At 53.6% G+C, this 21,908-nt stretch overlaps 1 protein-coding gene across 4 annotated transcripts in view; it reads right to left on the reverse strand.

The window, feature by feature from the left end:
* Window positions 1-8,606: 8,606 nt before the first annotated feature.
* disp1 (dispatched homolog 1 (Drosophila)) overlaps window positions 8,607-21,908 on the reverse strand; it is a 360,433-nt gene continuing 347,131 nt past the window's right edge. For all 4 annotated transcript variants that reach the window (XM_067985195.1, XM_067985196.1, XM_067985198.1 and 1 more), the window contains 5 exons: window positions 19,835-19,958; window positions 15,155-15,282; window positions 14,153-14,250; window positions 12,811-12,908; window positions 8,607-11,810 (listed from right to left, as the gene is read on the reverse strand). In XM_067985195.1, the coding sequence (XP_067841296.1) occupies window positions 8,967-11,810; window positions 12,811-12,908; window positions 14,153-14,250; window positions 15,155-15,282; window positions 19,835-19,958 (3,292 nt within the window). In that variant the 3' untranslated portion in view covers window positions 8,607-8,966. The remainder of the gene's footprint in view (window positions 11,811-12,810; window positions 12,909-14,152; window positions 14,251-15,154; window positions 15,283-19,834; window positions 19,959-21,908) is intronic.

The raw sequence follows: 21,908 nt of genomic DNA on the forward strand, positions 1-21,908 counted from the left end.
CTGCTGCACTGACCCAGCCCTCCAGAGAGAGGGGGTGTGGGTCTGTGTCCCTGCTGCACTGACCCAGCCCTCCAGAGAGGGGGTGTGGGACTGTGTCCCTGCTGCACTAACCCAGCCCTCCAGAGGGACAGGGTGTGGGACTGTGTCCCTGCTGCACTGACCCAGCCCTCCACAGAGGGGGTGTGGGACTGTGTCCCTGCTGCACTAACCCAGCCCTTCAGAGGGACAGGGTGTGGGACTGTGTCCCTGCTGCACTGACCCAGCCCTCCACAGAGGGGGTGTGGGACTGTGTCCCTGCTGCACTGACCCAGCCCTCCAGAGAGAGGGGGTGTGGGTCTGTGTCCCTGCTGCACTGACCCAGCCCTCCAGAGAGGGGGTGTGGGACTGTGTCCCTGCTGCACTGACCCAGCCCTCCAGAGAGGGGGTGTGGGACTGTGTCCCTGCTGCACTAACCCAACCCTCCAGAGAGGGGGTGTGGGACTGTGTCCCTGCTGCACTAACCCAGCCCTCCAGAGGGACAGGGTGTGGGACTGTGTCCCTGCTGCACTGACCCAGCCCTCCAGAGAGGGGGTGTGGGACTGTGTCCCTGCTGCACTGACCCAGCCCTCCAGAGAGGGGGTGTGGGACTGTGTCCCTGCTGCACTAACCCAGCCCTCCAGAGGGACAGGGTGTGGGACTGTGTCCCTGCTGCACTGACCCAGCCCTCCAGAGAGAGGGGGTGGACTGTGTCCCTGCTGCACTGACCAAGCCCTCCAGAGAGGGGGTGGGACTGTGTCCCTGCTGCACTGACCAAGCCCTCCAGAGAGGGGGTGTGGGACTGTGTCCCTGCTGCACTAACCAAGCCCTCCAGAGAGGGGGTGTGGGACTGCCCATGAATCCCAACTGTGCTCCCACATGTGGGAGCTGGGTGCTGAGGCCAGGCAGACACTTTCCCACAGGACGCTCCTACGGCCTGCTACAGAACAGCATCGGCATGGAGCCTTGAGAACCATGGTTCTCAACATCCAATTTAATTCTGGAGGATGTTGGGGGGAAGGAGGAGGGAAAAGAGAGAAGGAAGGAAAGTCCTAACGCTAAATAGTGGCACGCAAGACTCCCGAGCTGGGACTTCTGTTCACTGCCGGCTCTGCAGAAAACCACAATCCCCCATCCCAATCTCCAACCCAAACCCTACCCTTACAATGTGAAGACTGAGAGTTAAGGTGGGAGCAGCTATTTCATGTGGTGAACGAGGTGGGGGGAGAAAGAAAGAGAGGAGAAGCTGCACAGTACAGAGAGGTTTCAAGGGGGGCCGGGAGAGGGTCAGTAGTAGAAATTAAAAAGGATAATGAAAGTCGGCATTTAAGAGGCGCTTTTCAATTGCGCTATATCAAACTGGTAATCATCTTCATTTGCTTAGCAAACAATAAGTGTAAAGTCCCCAGTAGAATGCGTCTGAATAAATTCATTGCTTCCCTTGGTAATGCATTCTCATCAGATAGGAATATTTAGTTTAATAGCTGTAGTAACTTTTTTTTTAAATAGCATAAAGCATACATTAAGAATGCAAGTATTAAATTATTCTCCCGATACTTAACTCGGCTCAAAAAGAACAAAATAAAAGGGAAACAGACGGAAGATGAATGGGCTCATCGACCGAGGGTTTCAAATTCACCGTCATCACTAATCGCACCCGACACGTGTACAAAATCCTGTGTGTAAAAACGTGACATGGTCACAGTTACGCCTGATGTATGTTGGAGATGATGGTACAGGGAGAGGGAGGAGGGGAGCGGGGGCTGGGTGGAGAGACAGTATTGATTGAATGGATAACAATATATGGAAAAATTTGATGGGACTCAACCCGTTTTTTTTCTGGTTGGGAGTCGAGAGATTAGTGCCAGGATGGAAGACTTGAAATGGGATACAAATCAGCTGGTCAAATCAATAAACTGGACTGTGACCAGAAACACAAACACCAGTGGTTGGACAGGACGGATCAGTATGAACACTGTCATGGTTGCACTTGTACGCAGACCGATTGCCAACACTGACAGATGCACAGTACTCCCGCAACCGACAACATTCGCTAATGGGGCAGGAGGGGCCGGAGCCCCAACTGGTGCCAACAGCAAACGTTGGAGGTGCGGAAAATGGGGCGTCCTCTTCTATTTCCCCTCCAAAGTTGGCGGGGGGGGAGGAGGGGAGGCAATATCACACGGTGCTGATGACAAGCTGAGAGCTGCCCGAAGGGCATCGCTCTACTGGGAGCCCCACCAAAGGGAAGCTGTCCTACAAGAACAGTGTCCATTCCAAAACAACAGGGAAGGAAAGGAAAGCAGGGAGGTGACACAGTGTGCTGGGGCAGCAATGGGAGGTGACACAGTGTGCTGGGGCAGCAATGGGAGGTGACACAGTGTGCTGGGGCAGCAATGGGAGGTGACACAGTGTGCTGGGGCAGCAATGGGAGGTGACACAGTGTGCTGGGGCAGCAATGGGAGGTGACACAGTGTGCTGGGGCAGCAATGGGAGGTGTCACAGTGTGCTGGGGCAGCAATGGGAGGTGACACAGTGTGCTGGGGCAGCAATGGGAGGTGTCACAGTGTGCTGGGGCAGCAATGGGAGGTGTCACAGTGTGCTGGGGCAGCAATGGGAGGTGTCACAGTGTGCTGGGGCAGCAATGGGAGGTGTCACAGTGTGCTGGGGCAGCAATGGGTGGTGTCACAGTGTGCTGGGGCAGCAATGGGTGGTGACACAGTGTGCTGGGGCAGCAATGGGAGGTGTCACAGTGTGCTGGGGCAGCAATGGGAGGTGTCACAGTGTGCTGGGGCAGCAATGGGAGGTGTCACAGTGTGCTGGGGCAGCAATGGGAGGTGACACAGTGTGCTGGGGCAGCAATGGGAGGTGTCACAGTGTGCTGGGGCAGCAATGGGAGGTGACACAGTGTGCTGGGGCAGCAATGGGAGGTGTCACAGTGTGCTGGGGCAGCAATGGGAGGTGACACAGTGTGCTGGGGCAGCAATGGGAGGTGTCACAGTGTGCTGGGGCAGCAATGGGAGGTGTCACAGTGTGCTGGGGCAGCAATGGGAGGTGACACAGTGTGCTGGGGCAGCAATGGGAGGTGTCACAGTGTGCTGGGGCAGCAATGGGAGGTGACACAGTGTGCTGGGGCAGCAATGGGAGGTGTCACATTGTGCTGGGGCAGCAATGGGAGGTGACACAGTGTGCTGGGGCAGCAATGGGTGGTGTCACAGTGTGCTGGGGCAGCAATGGGAGGTGTCACAGTGTGCTGGGGCAGCAATGGGAGGTGTCACAGTGTGCTGGGGCAGCAATGGGTGGTGTCACAGTGTGCTGGGGCAGCAATGGGAGGTGTCACAGTGTGCTGGGGCAGCAATGGGAGGTGTCACAGTGTGCTGGGGCAGCAATGGGAGGTGTCACAGTGTGCTGGGGCAGCAATGGGAGGTGACACAGTGTGCTGGGGCAGCAATGGGAGGTGACACAGTGTGCTGGGGCAGCAATGGGAGGTGACACAGTGTGCTGGGGCAGCAATGGGAGGTGACACAGTGTGCTGGGGCAGCAATGGGAGGTGACACAGTGTGCTGGGGCAGCAATGGGAGGTGTCACAGTGTGCTGGGGCAGCAATGGGAGGTGACACAGTGTGCTGGGGCAGCAAGGGAAGGTGACACAGTGTGCTGGGGCAGCAATGGGAGGTGTCACAGTGTGCTGGGGCAGCAATGGGAGGTGACACAGTGTGCTGGGGCAGCAATGGGAGGTGTCACAGTGTGCTGGGGCAGCAATGGGAGGTGTCACAGTGTGCTGGGGCAGCAATGGGAGGTGTCACAGTGTGCTGGGGCAGCAATGGGAGGTGTCACAGTGTGCTGGGGCAGCAATGGGAGGTGTCACAGTGTGCTGGGGCAGCAATGGGAGGTGTCACAGTGTGCTGGGGCAGCAATGGGAGGTGACACAGTGTGCTGGGGCAGCAATGGGAGGTGTCACAGTGTGCTGGGGCAGCAATGGGAGGTGTCACAGTGTGCTGGGGCAGCAATGGGAGGTGTCACAGTGTGCTGGGGCAGCAATGGGAGGTGTCACAGTGTGCTGGGGCAGCAATGGGTGGTGACACAGTGTGCTGGGGCAGCAATGGGAGGTGTCACAGTGTGCTGGGGCAGCAATGGGAGGTGTCACAGTGTGCTGGGGCAGCAATGGGAGGTGTCACAGTGTGCTGGGGCAGCAATGGGTGGTGTCACAGTGTGCTGGGGCAGCAATGGGTGGTGACACAGTGTGCTGGGGCAGCAATGGGAGGTGTCACAGTGTGCTGGGGCAGCAATGGGTGGTGTCACAGTGTGCTGGGGCAGCAATGGGTGGTGTCACAGTGTGCTGGGGCAGCAATGGGAGGTGTCACAGTGTGCTGGGGCAGCAATGGGAGGTGTCACAGTGTGCTGGGGCAGCAATGGGAGGTGTCACAGTGTGCTGGGGCAGCAATGGGAGGTGACACAGTGTGCTGGGGCAGCAATGGGAGGTGACACAGTGTGCTGGGGCAGCAATGGGAGGTGACACAGTGTGCTGGGGCAGCAATGGGAGGAGTCACAGTGTGCTGGGGCAGCAATGGGAGGTGTCACAGTGTGCTGGGGCAGCAATGGGAGGTGTCACAGTGTGCTGGGGCAGCAATGGGAGGTGTCACAGTGTGCTGGGGCAGCAATGGGTGGTGACACAGTGTGCTGGGGCAGCAATGGGAGGTGTCACAGTGTGCTGGGGCAGCAATGGGAGGTGTCACAGTGTGCTGGGGCAGCAATGGGAGGTGTCACAGTGTGCTGGGGCAGCAATGGGAGGTGACACAGTGTGCTGGGGCAGCAATGGGAGGTGTCACAGTGTGCTGGGGCAGCAATGGGAGGTGTCACAGTGTGCTGGGGCAGCAATGGGTGGTGACAGTGTGCTGTGGCAGCAATGGGAGGTGTCACAGTGTGCTGGGGCAGCAATGGGAGGTGACACAGTGTGCTGGGGCAGCAATGGGAGGTGACACAGTGTGCTGGGGCAGCAATGGGAGGTGTCACAGTGTGCTGGGGCAGCAATGGGTGGTGTCACAGTGTACTGGGGCAGCAATGGGAGGTGAGACAGTGTGCTGGGGCAGCAATGGGAGGTGTCACAGTGTGCTGGGGCAGCAATGGGTGGTGTCACAGTGTGCTGGGGCAGCAATGGGTGGTGTCACAGTGTGCTGGGGCAGCAATGGGTGGTGTCACAGTGTGCTGGGGCAGCAATGGGAGGTGTCACAGTGTGCTGGGGCAGCAATGGGTGGTGTCACAGTGTGCTGGGGCAGCAATGGGAGGTGACACAGTGTGCTGGGGCAGCAATGGGTGGTGTCACAGTGTGCTGGGGCAGCAATGGGTGGTGACACAGTGTGCTGGGGCAGCAATGGGAGGTGTCACAGTGTGCTGGGGCAGCAATGGGAGGTGACACAGTGTGCTGGGGCAGCAATGGGTGGTGTCACAGTGTGCTGGGGCAGCAATGGGTGGTGTCACAGTGTGCTGGGGCAGCAATGGGTGGTGTCACAGTGTGCTGGGGCAGCAATGGGTGGTGTCACAGTGTGCTGGGGCAGCAATGGGTGGTGTCACAGTGTGCTGGGGCAGCAATGGGTGGTGTCACAGTGTGCTGGGGCAGCAATGGGTGGTGTCACAGTGTGCTGGGGCAGCAATGGGTGGTGTCACAGTGTGCTGGGGCAGCAATGGGTGGTGTCACAGTGTGCTGGGGCAGCAATGGGTGGTGTCACAGTGTGCTGGGCAGCAATGGGTGGTGTCACAGTGTGCTGGGGCAGCAATGGGTGGTGTCACAGTGTGCTGGGGCAGCAATGGGAGGTGTCACAGTGTGCTGGGGCAGCAATGGGAGGTGTCACAGTGTGCTGGGGCAGCAATGGGTGGTGACACAGTGTGCTGGGGCAGCAATGGGTGGTGTCACAGTGTGCTGGGGCAGCAATGGGTGGTGTCACAGTGTGCTGGGGCAGCAATGGGTGGTGACACAGTGTGCTGGGGCAGCAATGGGAGGTGTCACAGTGTGCTGGGGCAGCAATGGGAGGTGACACAGTGTGCTGGGGCAGCAATGGGTGGTGACACAGTGTGCTGGGGCAGCAATGGGAGGTGTCACAGTGTGCTGGGGCAGCAATGGGAGGTGTCACAGTGTGCTGGGGCAGCAATGGGAGGTGTCACAGTGTGCTGGGGCAGCAATGGGTGGTGACACAGTGTGCTGGGGCAGCAATGGGTGGTGTCACAGTGTGCTGGGGCAGCAATGGGTGGTGACAGTGTGCTGGGGCAGCAATGGGAGGTGACACAGTGTGCTGGGGCAGCAATGGGTGGTGTCACAGTGTGCTGGGGCAGCAATGGGAGGTGTCACAGTGTGCTGGGGCAGCAATGGGTGGTGACACAGTGTGCTGGGGCAGCAATGGGAGGTGTCACAGTGTGCTGGGGCAGCAATGGGTGGTGACACAGTGTGCTGGGGCAGCAATGGGAGGTGTCACACTGTGCTGGGGCAGCAATGGGAGGTGTCACAGTGTGCTGGGGCAGCAATGGGAGGTGTCACAGTGTGCTGGGGCAGCAATGGGAGGTGTCACAGTGTGCTGGGGCAGCAATGGGTGGTGACACAGTGTGCTGGGGCAGCAATGGGTGGTGTCACAGTGTGCTGGGGCAGCAATGGGAGGTGTCACAGTGTGCTGGGGCAGCAATGGGAGGTGTCACATGCTGGGGCAGCAATGGGAGGTGTCACAGTGTGCTGGGGCAGCAATGGGTGGTGTCACAGTGTGCTGGGGCAGCAATGGGAGGTGACACAGTGTGCTGGGGCAGCAATGGGCGGTGACACAGTGTGCTGGGGCAGCAATGGGAGGTGACACAGTGTGCTGGGGCAGCAATGGGAGGTGACACAGTGTGCTGGGGCAGCAATGGGTGGTGTCACAGTGTGCTGGGGCAGCAATGGGAGGTGACACAGTGTGCTGGGGCAGCAACGGGCGGTGACACAGTGTGCTGGGGCAGCAATGGGCGGTGACACAGTGTGCTGGGGCAGCAATGGGAGGTGTCACAGTGTGCTGGGGCAGCAATGGGAGGTGACACAGTGTGCTGAGGCAGCAATGGGAGGTGACACAGTGTGCTGGGGCAGCAATGGGAGGTGACACAGTGTGCTGGGGCAGCAATGGGAGGTGACACAGGGGGGGCACAGGTTCAATCTCCACCCGCCTGTCCCAATCTCTGCGTCGGTTTTGTGAGGAGGGACTGAAGATGGAGGAAAGGGTGGGACACACAGTCTCATCCCTCGCTCTCACACGACCCTCCCTGCAGCCAATTCAAATGGCAATAAATGGGCTTTGAAGCCTTCCCCTATGCTGCAGGTTGTGCCTGCGGGGGCCAGGGATGGGGGAGGAAAGAAATTAGGCGACTGCTTCTATTTTAGACTGAAGCTATCAGAGATTAGTTCCAATCTACAATTTTGGTTTTATATCAACAGGACAGTGGAGGTAGTATAAGAAACAGGGCAAAGTGTCTAACAGGGACTCAGTAGATGGCAACAGTGCACGGTTTGATACTGAGCCATACACACCAAGACCTAGGGTCCAATCCTTGGTCTGTGCTGAATTAGTTGGGAGGTGGGGGCGCAGGGCAGAGACGATGCTGCGGTTAGTCTCTGCATCCTGGGCTCAGGGTGAGGAAGATTCGCTGCATTCCTGCTGCAAAGTGGGTAATGTCTGGACTTGGTGTGAGGACATGAACAGGATCAGCTGTAACGTCTGTACCCCACCCCCTCCCATAGTCGAATAGCCTGGCAACACAGTCATGATGCGAGGAAGGGCCATGCAGACAAGTACGGTTGGTGCCTGTGGGACAGTACCCCAAACAGGAGACAATGCCCTGGGAAAGAACGGGGAAAAGAAAAAATAAATCACTTTAAAAAGGAAACACTTGATTGAGAAAGTTTGTTCCGGATTATCGTGGCACCATCTCTGACCTATGTGGGTTTTCTTTAACTGCATCTTATTTCTGTTTTTATTGTTGGGCATCGCTCCCCTCAGGCCTTACCTGCCCCCCCTCCCAACCCCACCCACCCCTTTCAAAAGGTATTGAGACATGTGCCTCTAACTTGAGTTTAAAGCACCCTTGCAGTGTCCTCCCCTTTTGTACACAAAGGGCTCACTGGTTAGTTCCGAATGCCTTGTCCAGACAGCAGGCACACTGGCTTCATTCAGCCTCTGGAAGAACGGAGTCGACACAATTGCACTTTGATATCGGCGGGGTTCGGTCGCTGGGCCATGACTTGGTCGCAGAAAATGGAGGTGCGGGCGCGCTGTCCCTTGAGCGCGGGGTTTGGCCGTCGGTTCCGGCCGCCCGGCGTGAGTTTCCCTTTGGCCAAAACGCCAGGCCCCGTTTACAACTCGGACCATTTAATTTGAGTGCGTTGCTCTGCCGCTAAATGCTGCGCGCTCTCCGAGCGTGAAATCCGCGTTGGCTGTTGTATTAAGACCCCTTTGGTTTTTGGCATGTGCTATCCTGAGGAGTTTCCTTTATTACACATGGACAGAGAGAGAGAGAGAGAGAGGGTGCCAGGGTTTGGTGTCTGCAGTCGTCCCGAGAGGGTGCTGCTTTCCCAAGGGTCCCAGCGTTGGTTTTTCCCGCCCGTGCCCCCACCCCCCCCCCCCGCCAGTATGGTGGGAGCTTTGAGATTTTTGGCTTTTAAGTCTCTCATGGGGCTGGAACGCACGCAGAAGTTTCTAGGCGGAGAACTTTGCGTTACCGGCCTCTCTGTCTGAAGCACGGCAAGGTGGCGGGGCAGGGGTGGGTGATGGTGGCGGTACTACTTGACATGGCGCATGACACGCACAACATTCCGGGCTGTCCAGTGGTGGCATCGCGTCGTCCCTGAAGAGCTGGGCGCCGAAGGAACGGGATGATAAACCGCGCGCAGTCCAGTGACTGCCGAGACTCCAGGCCATCCCACTTGGGGGGGGAGGTGAGGGGGTTTTAATGGGGGTTGGCGTGAACCCGGGCGGTGACGCTCTCCAATGAGCGAGGGATACTATTCAGCCGCGTGCTGATCTGGACGAAGCGGATCTGCGGCGGGGGCGGCTTGGCTCGCGCCAGGCGGCCCGTCGTTCCCTGGTTGGGTCTCGCAGGGCGGTAGGCGGGCGCACGGGTTCCGTTGAACAGCCGGGGGCCGGGGGGCGGTTCCTCGCCGCCGCCCGAGCCGTCCGGCCTCTTCTCCCCCGCATCGCCTCCACCGCCCTCCCCGGCTGCCAGGGGCTCCAGCTCGTAGTGTTCGTGCTCCATCTGCGGGCGGTCCCCTTCACCGGCCAGCTGGTGTTTGTGGGCCCGGCAGGCCCTCTTGCCCTCCCGTGGGGAGGGGGACCGCAGCCTTTTGGGCAGGGGGATCTGGCCGCAGGAGCCCTGGGGGCCCAGGCAGCGGCACATGCACTGGAAGAAGAAGGTGGCGAAGCCCCAGCTGATGCACATGATGAGCATCATGAAGGTCCCCAGCTGTGTGTAGGCCAAGACAGTGGAGGGCATCATCATGGCCCCGGCCACGAAGGTGGTCAGCGCGGCCATGGCGATGGCTGAGCCCATGCGGCTCAGGGAGAAGACCACCTTGCCCTCACGGTCCGCCTCCGGCGCCAGGCGGTAGGCGACGCCATAGTGGACGGCAAAGTCCACGGCCAGGCCCACAGCCACGGAGATGGTGACGGATTCCAGCACGTTCAGTTCCCAGCCCAAGAGCACCAGCGAGCCAACGGTGACGAAGATGGTGCCGGCGATGGAGACGATGGCATACAGACTAATCACCACGTTGCGGGTGGTGAGCAGCATGACGCTGAAGGCCACGGCAACTGAGAGCCCCATAGCGATCAGGGTGCCGTCCGACAGGCTGTCCTGCAGGTCGAAGAACTCCAGGCCGCTGACAAACCAGCCGTTGCTGAGGCCGGCCGGGGCGGCTTTCAGCTCCTCCGCGATCCACGCGTCCACCTCCATGTAGAAGCGGTTCATCTTCTCGTAGGCCAGTGTGAAGAGGTAGGTGCTTTGGAACTCCAGCACCACAGCCCTGATGGTGTCGTTGATGTCAAACCGGGGCCCTGGCGTCTTGCTGTCCAGGTGGTAGCCGGTGCTGCGCTCCAGTTCCATGATGGCCCGCTTGATGCACAGCTCGAAGACCTCTTGCTTGTAGGGGAACGTGGACTGGCTGCAACACGGGTACAAGGTGGGCTCCTCACAGTCCTGGTTCTCCATCCACTGCCTGAAGGTCTCAACGAAGCAGCTGGTGAAGTCCTGCTCGTCGGTCTGGTAGAAGAAGGTCTGATTCCTCAGTCGCTGGCAGAACCGCAGCAGCCACAGCTGGGAGGCGGGGCTGGCTACGTCGAAGGTGCTGTCCAGCCGCAGCCGGCCCTTGTTGTGGGGGTTGAGCGGGTCGCCCCCGTCCACGGGCGAGATGCCCCACACCAGCGTGATGGGCATATGCAGCTCCTCGCCATGGTGGACCCGCTCGAAGACGAAGAGCCTGCGGAACTCCGCGTCGTAGCGCTCGAAGGGGTGCGAGGAGCGGAACACCTGGAACTCGGAGAGCTCCAGCGACGGCAGCTTCATCTTGGGGTCGATGCAGACAATGTAGGCGCCGCCGACAGTCAGGGCCAGGAACCAGCACAGCCAGATGTAGCGGAACTTGATGACGATGCACGGTAGCACCTTCTCGAAGAATATCCGGGAGGTCTCGGAGGCGGCCATCAGGAGGCTCCGCAGTTTGCGGCACAGCCGCACCAGGCAGCCATCACGGTAGGCCCGCCGCCCGGGCTTCTCGGCGCACTGGAAGAAATGCAGCAGGTAACGCTCGTGCAACACCACCACTGCCGGCAGCCAGGTCACCATTAAAATGTAGTTGACCAGGATGGCGGTGCCAGCATAGACGCCGAAGCACCGGATGGCAGTAATGTTGCTGACGTAGTTGGCGTAGAAGGCAGCCGCAGTGGTGAAGCTGGTGACGAACATGGAGAGGGCTGCGTGCTGCAGAGTGACGCTCACCGTCTCTGCCAGCTCGGCCTGGGGCTTGTCGAATTTGGTGTGATTCCAGACGTCGCAAAGCACAAAGGCGTCGTCGGCCCCGATCCCCACCAGAATGATCAGTGCCGTGAGGTTCATGAAGGGGAAAAACTTGAAGCCAAAGACTATCCGGTAGAGGAAGTAGGAGACGATTAAGGAACTGATGATGGCGAACATGGTCATCAAAGTGATGAACATGGATTTCGTGTAAACGCACATGATCAACAGAACAATCACGATCGCAATGGCAGGATACACAGTATCCATCAGAAGGTAGTCCTGAAACAAGCTGTGCTTGATCCCAAACTCAATCCCTGCAATGGTGGTGACACCGTCCGAACAGTTCCAGTTCTCAAAGTTGTCCAAGTAAATGTCCATCATGCTTTTCCCCTTCTCTGTGGGGATGAACAGCATGCTGTACTTTAACGCTGGGATCACATAGTCCAAGGTCTGGGGGCTCAGGAAGTCCTTGTCCACCAAGTAGTGGAGGATTTGGTAGACGGCATTGTACTTGGTGCACTTGCGTGGGACAGACGTGCACTTGAGCTGGTCTTTGCGACGGGTCGTCATGTCCCAGCAGTCGGGCCCCAGGGTCCCATTGTGGTAATACTTGACGCAGGAGCGGAGGAGTTTCAGCGTGTGCGCCACGTCACGCTCGGTGATCTTCTGGCACGAGGAGCGGTTGTTGAGGATGGCGATGTAGTTGCCCAGCGTCCAGCTGGGGCAGCAGGAAGTGGCCGAGGTCCTCTGGCAAAGGTCCCCAAATTGAAAGTGAGAACGGATCTGCAGCGATACAAGTTACAAATGATAAAAAAAACAATTACAACCAGTTTTAAACCATGCTGTTTCGAATTGGTTTTTAATTGGGTTTCAAAATTAACAAGAATTTTTTTTAAAAACTCGGTTGTTTAATGAATCATTTCTAGCTGTGCTGTGTTCCTCAAAGAGTGGAGATGAGGAGAAATCTTCTTTTATGCAGTGAGTTGTGATGATCTGGAATGCACTGCCTGAAATGGAGGTGGAAGCAGATTCAATAGTAACTTTCAAAAGAGAATTGGATAAATACTTGAATTGGAAAAATTTGCAATGCTACACGGAAAGGGCAGGGGAGTGGGACTAATTGGACAGCTCTTTCAAAGAGCTGGCACAGGCACAATGGGCCAAATGGCCTCCTTCAGTGCTGCATGATTCTATGATTCCAAGTTGAGGATCAACAGGTGGTATGGGAGGGAAGTCCATGCAAAAGAACATTAAAAAATCCAGAGTGAGAATGAGTCATTTGGCCCTCCATCCAGAGCTCATTTATGATTCTATCAGGGACTTCCCTTCCACACCACCTGTTGATTCCCTACTTTCAGGAACTAAGTTCTTCCCGAACCTTCCCAGAAAAAGTTAAGAGCGTCATTCAGTCAAATAGTTAATATTGAAAGGAGATACCAAGATGGCAGGATGGGCTGATTTTATTGTTTTTTAAAAAAAACTGAGATCCTGCAGGACTCCATCCTGTACTGAAGAGTAGGGAAGAAGATGAATTAAGGCAAGTAGTAATGGTTTGGTGACACAGAGTTTGGGTTTTAAAAGCCTGTAGGTTAATCAAACAAGCGAAAATTGAGGGAGGTGAGGATCCCACAGTTATATTCTGGAGAATATAACCAGCCTCTTCCTTCTCCCAAAAAACTCTGATGCTTTTCTTTGCCCCATCCTGGATGCTAGGAGGCAAAGTGGAGAAAGAAAATTGGTGCTTGTAATAATATAACACCCACTAGTGTCAGTCTGAACATACCCTGGTGTTGTCGAGATTGCACATTGATTTAATCGATTGCGTACGCCACAGGTTCTCCCCATCCGCTGAGGCAAACACGACGCGAGCATATTGGTCACCTACAGGGTAGAGCAAGAAGGTAATGAGCTTGTGGCGACCTTCAGCACGCTTTTATTAACAAAAAAACACAAAATAAACCCCAGCAGTTCCCCCTTGGCTTAGTGGGTAAAAGGGTACGGTAGCGTAGTGGTTATGTTTCTGGACTAGGAATGCAGTGGTCTGGAGTCATAATCCAGAGAACGTGAGTTCAGATCCCACCATGGTGGTTTGAGAATTTGAATTCAGTTTTAAAAATCTTGAAATAAAAAGCTGGCATCAGTAAAAGTAGACACGAAGCTGTCCGATTGTTGTAAAAACCCAACTGGTTCACTAATGTTCTTCAGGAAAGGAAACCTGCCATCCTTATGTGACTCCAGTTCCACACTAACGTGGTTGACTCTAGACTGCCCTCTGATGGTCTTAGGAATGGGCAATAAATGCCAGCTTTGCCAGCAACACCCATGTCCCAAGAATGAATTTTTAAAAATCAGCCATACAGAGTAGGAAGGGCTATGCTGAGTACAATTAGAATCAATGATGGGTGAGGGCTGCCCTTCCTGATCACTTTGTAGTGACTCCTGCTGAAAAGGCCATGTGCATAGATGTTGGGCAGGATCTGACTCTGCTGTGAAGTCCCCTAAGGTAAAATAACCTGGCAAACACCATCTGAAGAATGGCCACTTGGGTGAGGTGCCACTGAGTTGCTAGGGCCCGTGGCACTCTATCATTTCATGTTATGAAACCGCCAAGTGCGGAGGTGGCATAAGGGAACAAAACTGGAAGGATGAAAAAATGAGTATATACCAAATTATTGCAATACTGTAACATTTCCTTTCATAATATATATACAAATAAACATTTTCTATGTCTAACTCCAGAGTGTGTGTGTTTTCAGCTCTGCTGGTCAGACCTGCTGTCTGTCACACTCCATTTCCTGCTGGTTTCTCTGACCTTGGTACCTAAGCCTTCCTCCAGGACAGGAGCTGGCGATTTACAAGCAGCTGCAAACCTACAGAAACGTCCCCCAACAATTAACCTTGAATTGGCTTCAGGACGTGCCTATTTAGATAGACTACATCTCCTCATGGAGTGCCTGAGCAGTGGCCTTAAAAGGGACAGGCCAAGTAAAGCATAGCTGCCAACTTGGCAGCTCAACAACACAACTAGTCTCCAGATCTTAAAATACCACGAGCAATGCCATCGGAGATTGATTGATCGGTTTAAAAACAACGGCAAGTGGGCCAATCATGAGCACGAGACTTACTTGGAACATCGCAGAAGAAACTGTCCTTGTGGAAATTCCACTCCGCCTGCCGCTTGTCTCTCTCGTAGGGATCATCTGACCATCTGTCCTCTCGATGACTTGTATAAAACCAGAAAGTAGATTTAAAGTGAGGAAGCACTGCTACAGGTAAACGAGAGAAGTTTGATGCACCTCTCTACCTCTTTCGCTTTAAAACTGTCAGAGCAGCCCAGTAACCACAAATATTAGAACATAATGGGCACCACAGATTGTTTTGTTTTAATTTTTTAAAAAAGCGTACGCAAATCCAGAAATTACTGTTAGAGGACGAATGCTTAACACACTCAAAAGACATTCGTCTGACCGCCATCAGCAGGTGGTAGCACAGTTATGTTAAGTGGCTTAATGCCCCCACAAGGAGTGGTTGTTAATATCTCTAATAGTAATTTCTAGCTTAACACATTATATCTGAGCAAAATAATTAAACTGCATGTATAGGAGTGATTACTGAGTTGTTAGTGCACACTGATCATTAAAAATCATAAAGAAGACAAAGGATTGGAAGGGTATCACAGCTAATCAATTACTTTTCAAATGTAGTCACAGTTCCTATGGCAGATGCTGATTCCCCCTCCCTCCAAGAATGTCCGGCTTTGCTGATTTGCACCCTTTCCAAAAATGTCGACTATGCTGATCCCTTGCTCCCCAGAAACATGCACTCTTACTGCTCAGTTGTCCTGTTTAAATAAGAAGGTCTCAACTTTAAACAGCCCTGCTGTGAAAATCAACAACAGGACACAAAAATTCCCCCTTGGAAATAAAATCAGCTGATTTGTCAGTTCTCCGGAAAACCTCCCTCACTCCAAACTGTGCCCTTTCAACAAGTTTCAGATTGTCGCGTTCTGTTGCGACATTTTTTTCCTACAACCCAAACTGTATCTGTGGCACCACAAAATCCCTGGCCTGATTCCTCTGACCTGGCTCAGACATGTTTTTACATACTTGCTGCGTTAGGCTACTCACCTCTTGGCTTGCTCCTCTGCGTATTTGAAAGGATAGTTTGCGAGTGTCGCTTGATACCCTGTGTTTTTCACCATGTTATTCCAGGTGACCAATCTCTGACCAATTTCTGTCCCTCTGGGTTCAAACCCCTGTAAACATTTCACAGCAGAACATCACCTTTCTGACAGGAAGCACTTCTCCCCTCCCACAATGGTATAACCCATGCTCCACTGTTACACACCAACCAACTTCTTCAACGGGTTACACTTTTATCCTCTATCCCTTCCATGATACCCACTTGTTGGGGGGGGAATCCCTGCCACGGGGAGGGGAGGGGGGTGTCCCTGACACTGGTTTGGGGGGGGGGGGGGGGGTTGTGGTGCTTGCCACTAGTTTGGGGAGGTCCCTACCACTGGTTTGGGGGGAAAGGGGGTGGTCCCCGCTACCCTCTGCTCCCTCATCTAAGTTTCCATTTTGTAGGGCAGGCACTGAGATTAGGACTACTGCTCCGGGGGACCGAATGGCTTGTGTCTACATTGTGATTTCTATGTGATTCTGTCTGGAGGGAGAAACTGGGCAGGCTATTCAACCATCGACTGCACGACCGCCAAGCCCCATTCAGTTCTCACTCGGAGTCCACATACACACCCTGAATTCAGCAGGGGTCGTGTGACTGCCATCTTGACCCGATTTCCCCACTCTGTACTCTGGGGCACTTCAGCCAATTGTAGGGCCCCTGCTGCCACACTCTGCTTGACCAGTTGGCTGAGCTGAGGCCTGGAATAAACCTGGGAAATTGCTGGTCGATATGGCCAGTACCGCACCTAGCCATCAAGGGAACAAGCGTTTGGGGAATCTATGACACATTAAAATTTTGCTTGGGTATGAGTTAGAAGAAAAACTATTCATGAAACCGGTGCCTTCCCATCCCCTCCACACAACAGAATGGAAACTTAGAGGAGGGAGCAGAGGGCAGCAGGGAAATATCTCTGAACTAGAGGTCTGACACCATCCACCTGCGTAACTAACTAGTTGCAATGTGTAAGAGTGACACAAGTAGACAGTTCCTTGCGATGTCTTCCTGTTAAACCCTTCCCAGACTCCTAGGTGGCGATCTATCCCTTAAGCTGTGAAGAATAGACCCCAAAAGGAGAAAATGTGTTTGATTGAATTATCACCTACATTCAGGGAACTTGTCGATGTTCTAAGCAACTCCTTGTTACTGCGTTTTATGCTTTAGAAGCAGCTGAGAGTAGAAGGATCCCATTTCATCTCAGAAACATGGCAAAACTGTTCACATACAATGAATTACTGCAGATTTTTTTTTTATTCGTTCATGGGATGTGGGCGTCGCTGGCAAGGCCGGCATTTATTGCCCATCCCTAATTGCCCTCGAGAAGGTGGTGGTGAGCCGCCTTCTTGAACCGTCACCACACGGACTGCAGCGGTTCAAGAAGGCGGCTCACCACCACCTTCTCGAGGGCAATTAGGGATGGGCAATAAATGCCGGCCTTGCCAGCGACGCCCACATCCCATGAACGAATAAAAAAAAATCTGCAGGTCAGTCCACAACTCGCTGAAATCATAGAATCATACAGCACAGAAGGTGTTCATTCGGCCCATCGTGCCTATGCTGACTCTTTGAAAGACCTATCCAATTAGTCCTGTTCCCCTGCCCTTTCCCCATAGCCCTGCAAATTTTTCTACTTCAAGTATTTATCCAATTCTCTTTAGAAAGTTATTATTGAATCTGCTTCCACCGCCCTTTCAGGCAGTGCATATCGTAACAACTCGCTGAGTAAAAAAAATTCTTCTCATTTCCCCTCTGTCTCCTCTGGTTAGCGACCCTCCTGCCACTGGAAAAAATTTCTCCTTATCTGTCTAAAGTGATTCATATACAGTGAAATCCTCTTCAGTGCAGCGACTGACTAAATAAATGAGGCAACTGCTTTGTGCACAGCAAGCTCCCACAAAAGTTATGGAAAGAATGACCTGCTAACAACAACTTGCATTTATACAGAGCCTTATACATAGTAAAATGTCCCACGGTGCTACACAGGAGCAATTATCAAACTAAATTTGACACCGAGCCACATAAGGAGATATTAGTACGGGTGACCAAAAACTTTTCTATTTGTTTTTTGGGCAGTGTTGGTCGAGGAGAATATTGGCCAGAACACAGCGAGTTTTCCCTGTTCCTCTGTGGATGCTGCCATGGTATTTTGAGTGTAGGTTGGAACAGGCGGGTGTGCCCTCAGTTTGCTATCTCGTCCAAAGGGCAGTAGCTTTGTGCAAGAACTCCTCCTCGCCCTCCCCCCCCACCCACCCTGTCGAGAAACCGTGACTCCAGCGATGATATGAACCAGCTGCACTGCTGATAGCAACTGGATTAACAGAATATAATCCTCACTGTTTACACCATCACAGTACGGTCTAGCCACTGGAACAGGAGTGACAGAGTTTAATTGCTCAGCGTTTCATACTGAGCTGCCAGTCGCACCACGCACACCCCATGGCGAGTGTGATTGGATCTTTGACTGATCTCACTAACAACTATTTAAATGTCAGACGGCGTCGGCCACCCCTAGCTTGTCTCTTTTTCGTTTTCTCTTACTCCCCTGACGTGTACTTTCCAGCGGGAGTCATTGGATAGCGGCAACCCTGGCTGACATGGGCTCTCAGACATTTCCTACTGTCTCAGCTGAGAACAGCTGCTCGGTGGCAAACTTTTTTAATTGCAGGGGAGCCTACGTAGAATCATACAGCGCAGGAGGCCATTCAGCCCATCGTACCTGTGCTGGCTCTTTGAAAGAGCTATCCAGTTAGTCCCACTCCCCTGCTCTTTCCCCATAGCCCTTCAAATTTTTCCCCTTCAAGTATTTATCCAATTCCCTTTTGAAAGTTATTATTGAATCTGCTTCCATCCACCACCCTTTCAGGCAGTGCATTCCAGATTAAAAGACTTGTTTACATATCTTATACATAAAACCAAAGGAAGTTTGGTGGGGGGGGAAATGTAAGTAACAAATATACTAGGGTAAATTTCCTCTGCTTTTCCGTTCTGCCTGGCTAGGAAATTCTCCCTGCATGGCTCCAGGTGCAGTACTTAACCAAACAGACAGGAAGATCCGTGACAGAGTTCTTCTGATGACGTGATAGATGTGATGGATAGTGGAAATGAAATGGATGTGATGTATGTGCACTTTCAGAAAGCCATTTGACAAGCTACCACATAACAGACTACTGGAGAAGGTTAAGGGGTGTGGAATTAGGTTGCAAATTGAATTAAAAACTGGTTCGAAGGGAACAGAGAGTGGGAGGTAAGAGTAGTTTTGTAGAGTTGATGGAAGTGGACAGTGGTGTTCCACAGGATTCTGTTTTGGGATTGCTTCTGTTCACTGTGCATATCGAAAATTTGGATATAGGGCTAGAGGTGATGCAGACAATACTAAAATAGGAGGCATATCAAATAGTTTTGAGGACCAATGGCCAAAAAAGTGGCAGATGGAATTCAATATCAGTAAATGTGAGGAGATACCAAAATGAAAGTAATAATTATACTTTGAATGGGGAAAAGCTGGATGTGGAAGAACAGAGGGACCTGGAGGTTCCGGTTCAATGACATTAAAAGCAGCACGTCAAGTGTATAGGGCCATTAAAAAACAGCTAATGGAATACTAGGCTTCATGGCAAGAGGTATAGACTATAAAGTCGACATGTAATGGTGAATCCATATAAAAACCACAGTGTGCACAGATTCGGGCTCCACACTACAGTAAGGATGTTGAGGCAATAGAGAGGGTACAGTACAGGTTCACTGGGATGTTGCCTGGTGTGAGAAAATATAAATATGAAGAAAGACTTGACAAATTGGTGTTGTTTTTTGGGATCAGGAGTGATCATGGGGTGATATGATATAAGTGTTTGAATTATGAAGGGATGAGGCGAGTGGATTGAAACAAACTGTTCCCGTGGTCCAGAACACGTGGACACATATCAACCATTAAATGTAAGAGATTTAGGGCAGAGAGCAGGAGAAACTTTTTTTTTAAAACACAAAGGACTGTGAGGCTGTGGAATACTAGATTTAGTAATTGAAGTAGAGACCATGTAAACATTTAAGGAAGAGTTAAGATAGATGGCTGAAGGAAAGGGAAATAAAGGGATATGGGATCAGATCGGGCACAAGAGCGACTGCGTACGTGAGGATAAATACCAGCAAGGACAGGCTGGGCTGAATGTAATGTAATTCAGTGTAAGGTCCCAGGTTTGATCTCCAGTGCGTGTTGAGTTAGAGGATCTCAGTCAGGGTGATGGTAGAGCTCCCCACCATCTCCAACCAACATGAATTGTCCAGACAGTCACAGGGAAAATAGTCACTTGGATACAGTGCCCATGTCGAACCAAGGTCCTAGTCGACACCTTCTGGGGAGAACGTCCAATAATGTGACCCAGAATATTCTAATCCTGCAGGCTGCAATATTTACAAGATATCAGAACCATTTTACTTTCAAATCTGCAGAACAATTTACATCCGTTGGACTCCCATCAAAGAGGTAAATAAAACAAAATGCAAGCCAGTGAATTCTGGCCTCGAACTTTCACAGAAGTTATAGAGTTACATTAAAGGGACAAACTTGTATTGATCTGGAGAATTTGATGCAGCAGCAGTCGCTCCAAAGAGAGGCACAAATCACTCACCAGCAGTGGGTCAGAGAAGTCTGGAAGGTCTGGTACGAGGATCCCTACCAGCGCACAGATCACTATCAGCACCGTGCACAGCCCCAGGACCACGACAGGCCAGTCAGCGATCAGAGCTGCGTAGCTGCAAGGAGGGAACACGATCATTGTCACATTACACAGTCTACAACATGGTGTTTCAGCTCCTTAAAATAAAACTACATAAATATCTCACTCCCTAGGCTGGACTTTGAGACCAAAAATCTCCATAGGCTGCACTGCAAGGAGCCCGAATGGAATCCGGCGCACGGCGAGGAACCCAGCGCACGGCGAGGAGCCCAACGCACGGCGAGGAGCCCAGCGCACGGCGAGGAGCCCAGCGCACGGCGAGGAGCCCAGCGCACGGCGAGGAACCCAGCGCACGGCGAGGAACCTGAATGGAACCCGGTACACCGTGAGGAACTGAGCGGAAGGCGAGGAACCCAGCGGAAGGCGAGGAACCCAGCGCACGGCGAGGAACCCAGCGCACGGCGAGGAACCCAGCGCACGGCGAGGAACCTGAATGGAACCCGGTACACCGTGAGGAACCCAGCGCACGGCGAGGAACCCAGCGGAAGGCGAGGAACCCAGCGGAAGGCGAGGAACCCAGCGCACGGCGAGGAACCCAGCGCACGGCGAGGAACCCAGCGCACGGCGAGGAACCCAGCGCACGGCGAGGAACCCAGCGCACGGCGAGGAGCCCAATGCACGACGAGGAACCCAGCGCACGGCGAGGAGCCCAGCGCACGGCGAGGAGCCCAATGCACGACGAGGAACCCAGCGCACGGCGAGGAGCCCAGCGCACGGCGAGGAACCTGAATGGAACCCAGCGCACGGCGAGGAACCCAACAGAAGGCGAGGAGCCTGAATGGAACCCGGTACACCGTGAGGAACCCAGCGCACGGCGAGGAACCCAGTACACCGTGAGGAACCCAGCGCACGGCGAGGAGCCTGAATGGAACCCGGTACACCGTGAGGAACCCAGCGCACGGCGAGGAACCCAACGCATGGCGAGGAACCTGAATGGAACCCGGTACACCGTGAGGAACCCAGCGCACGGCGAGGAACCCAACGCATGGCGAGGAACCTGAATGGAACCCGGTACACCGTGAGGAACCCAGCGCACGGCGAGGAACCCAACGCACGGCGAGGAACCTGGTACACCGTGATGAACCCAGTGCACGGCGAGGAACCCAGCGCACGGCGAGGAACCCAGCGCACGGCGAGGAACCTGAATGGAACCCGGTACACCGTGAGGAACCCAGCGCACGGCGAGGAACCCAGCACACGGCGAGGAACCCAGCACACGGCGAGGAACCCAGCGCACGGCGAGGAACCTGAATGGAACCCGGTACACCGTGAGGAGCCTGTGCACCAGGCGGAAACCAATATATATATATACTTTTAAAAAGCACCATCTACCAGTGGGAGTACTAGCTCCAAAGGCTGGCCGGCTCCAGGGCCATGATTAAATGGTCGTTCTCCATCCGTGAACTTCAACAGTGAAGATAACAAAAGTCTTCCAAGAGGAATAGATAAATATTACAAAGAATTACATGGACGTACAGAACAGAAACAGGCCATTCGGTCCAATAGATCTGTGTCGGGTTTTTTTTTATTCATTCATGGGATGTGGGCGTTGCTGGCGAGGCCGGCATTTATTGACCATCTCGAATTGCCCTTGAGAAGGTGGTGGTGAGCCGCCTTCTTGAACCGCTGCAGTCCATGAGATGAAGGTTCTCCCACAGTGCTGTTAGGAAGGGAGTTCCAGGATTCTGACCCAGCGACGATAAAGGAACAGCGATATATTTCCAAGTCGGGATGGTGTGTGACTTGGAGGGGAACGTGCAGGTGGTGTTGTCCCCATGTACCTGCTGCTTTTGTCCTTCTAGGTGGTAGAGGTCGCGAGTTTGGGAGGTGCTGTCGAAGAAGCCTTGGCGAGTTGCTGCAGTGCATCCTGTAGATGGTACACACTGCAGCCACTGTGCGCTGGTGGTGAAGGGAGTGAACGTTTAGGGTGGTGGATGGGGTGCCAATCAAGCGGGCTGCTTTGTCC

The sequence above is a fragment of the Heptranchias perlo genome, chromosome 5 (genome assembly GCF_035084215.1).
Source record: "Heptranchias perlo isolate sHepPer1 chromosome 5, sHepPer1.hap1, whole genome shotgun sequence".
NCBI lineage: Eukaryota > Metazoa > Chordata > Chondrichthyes > Hexanchiformes > Hexanchidae > Heptranchias > Heptranchias perlo.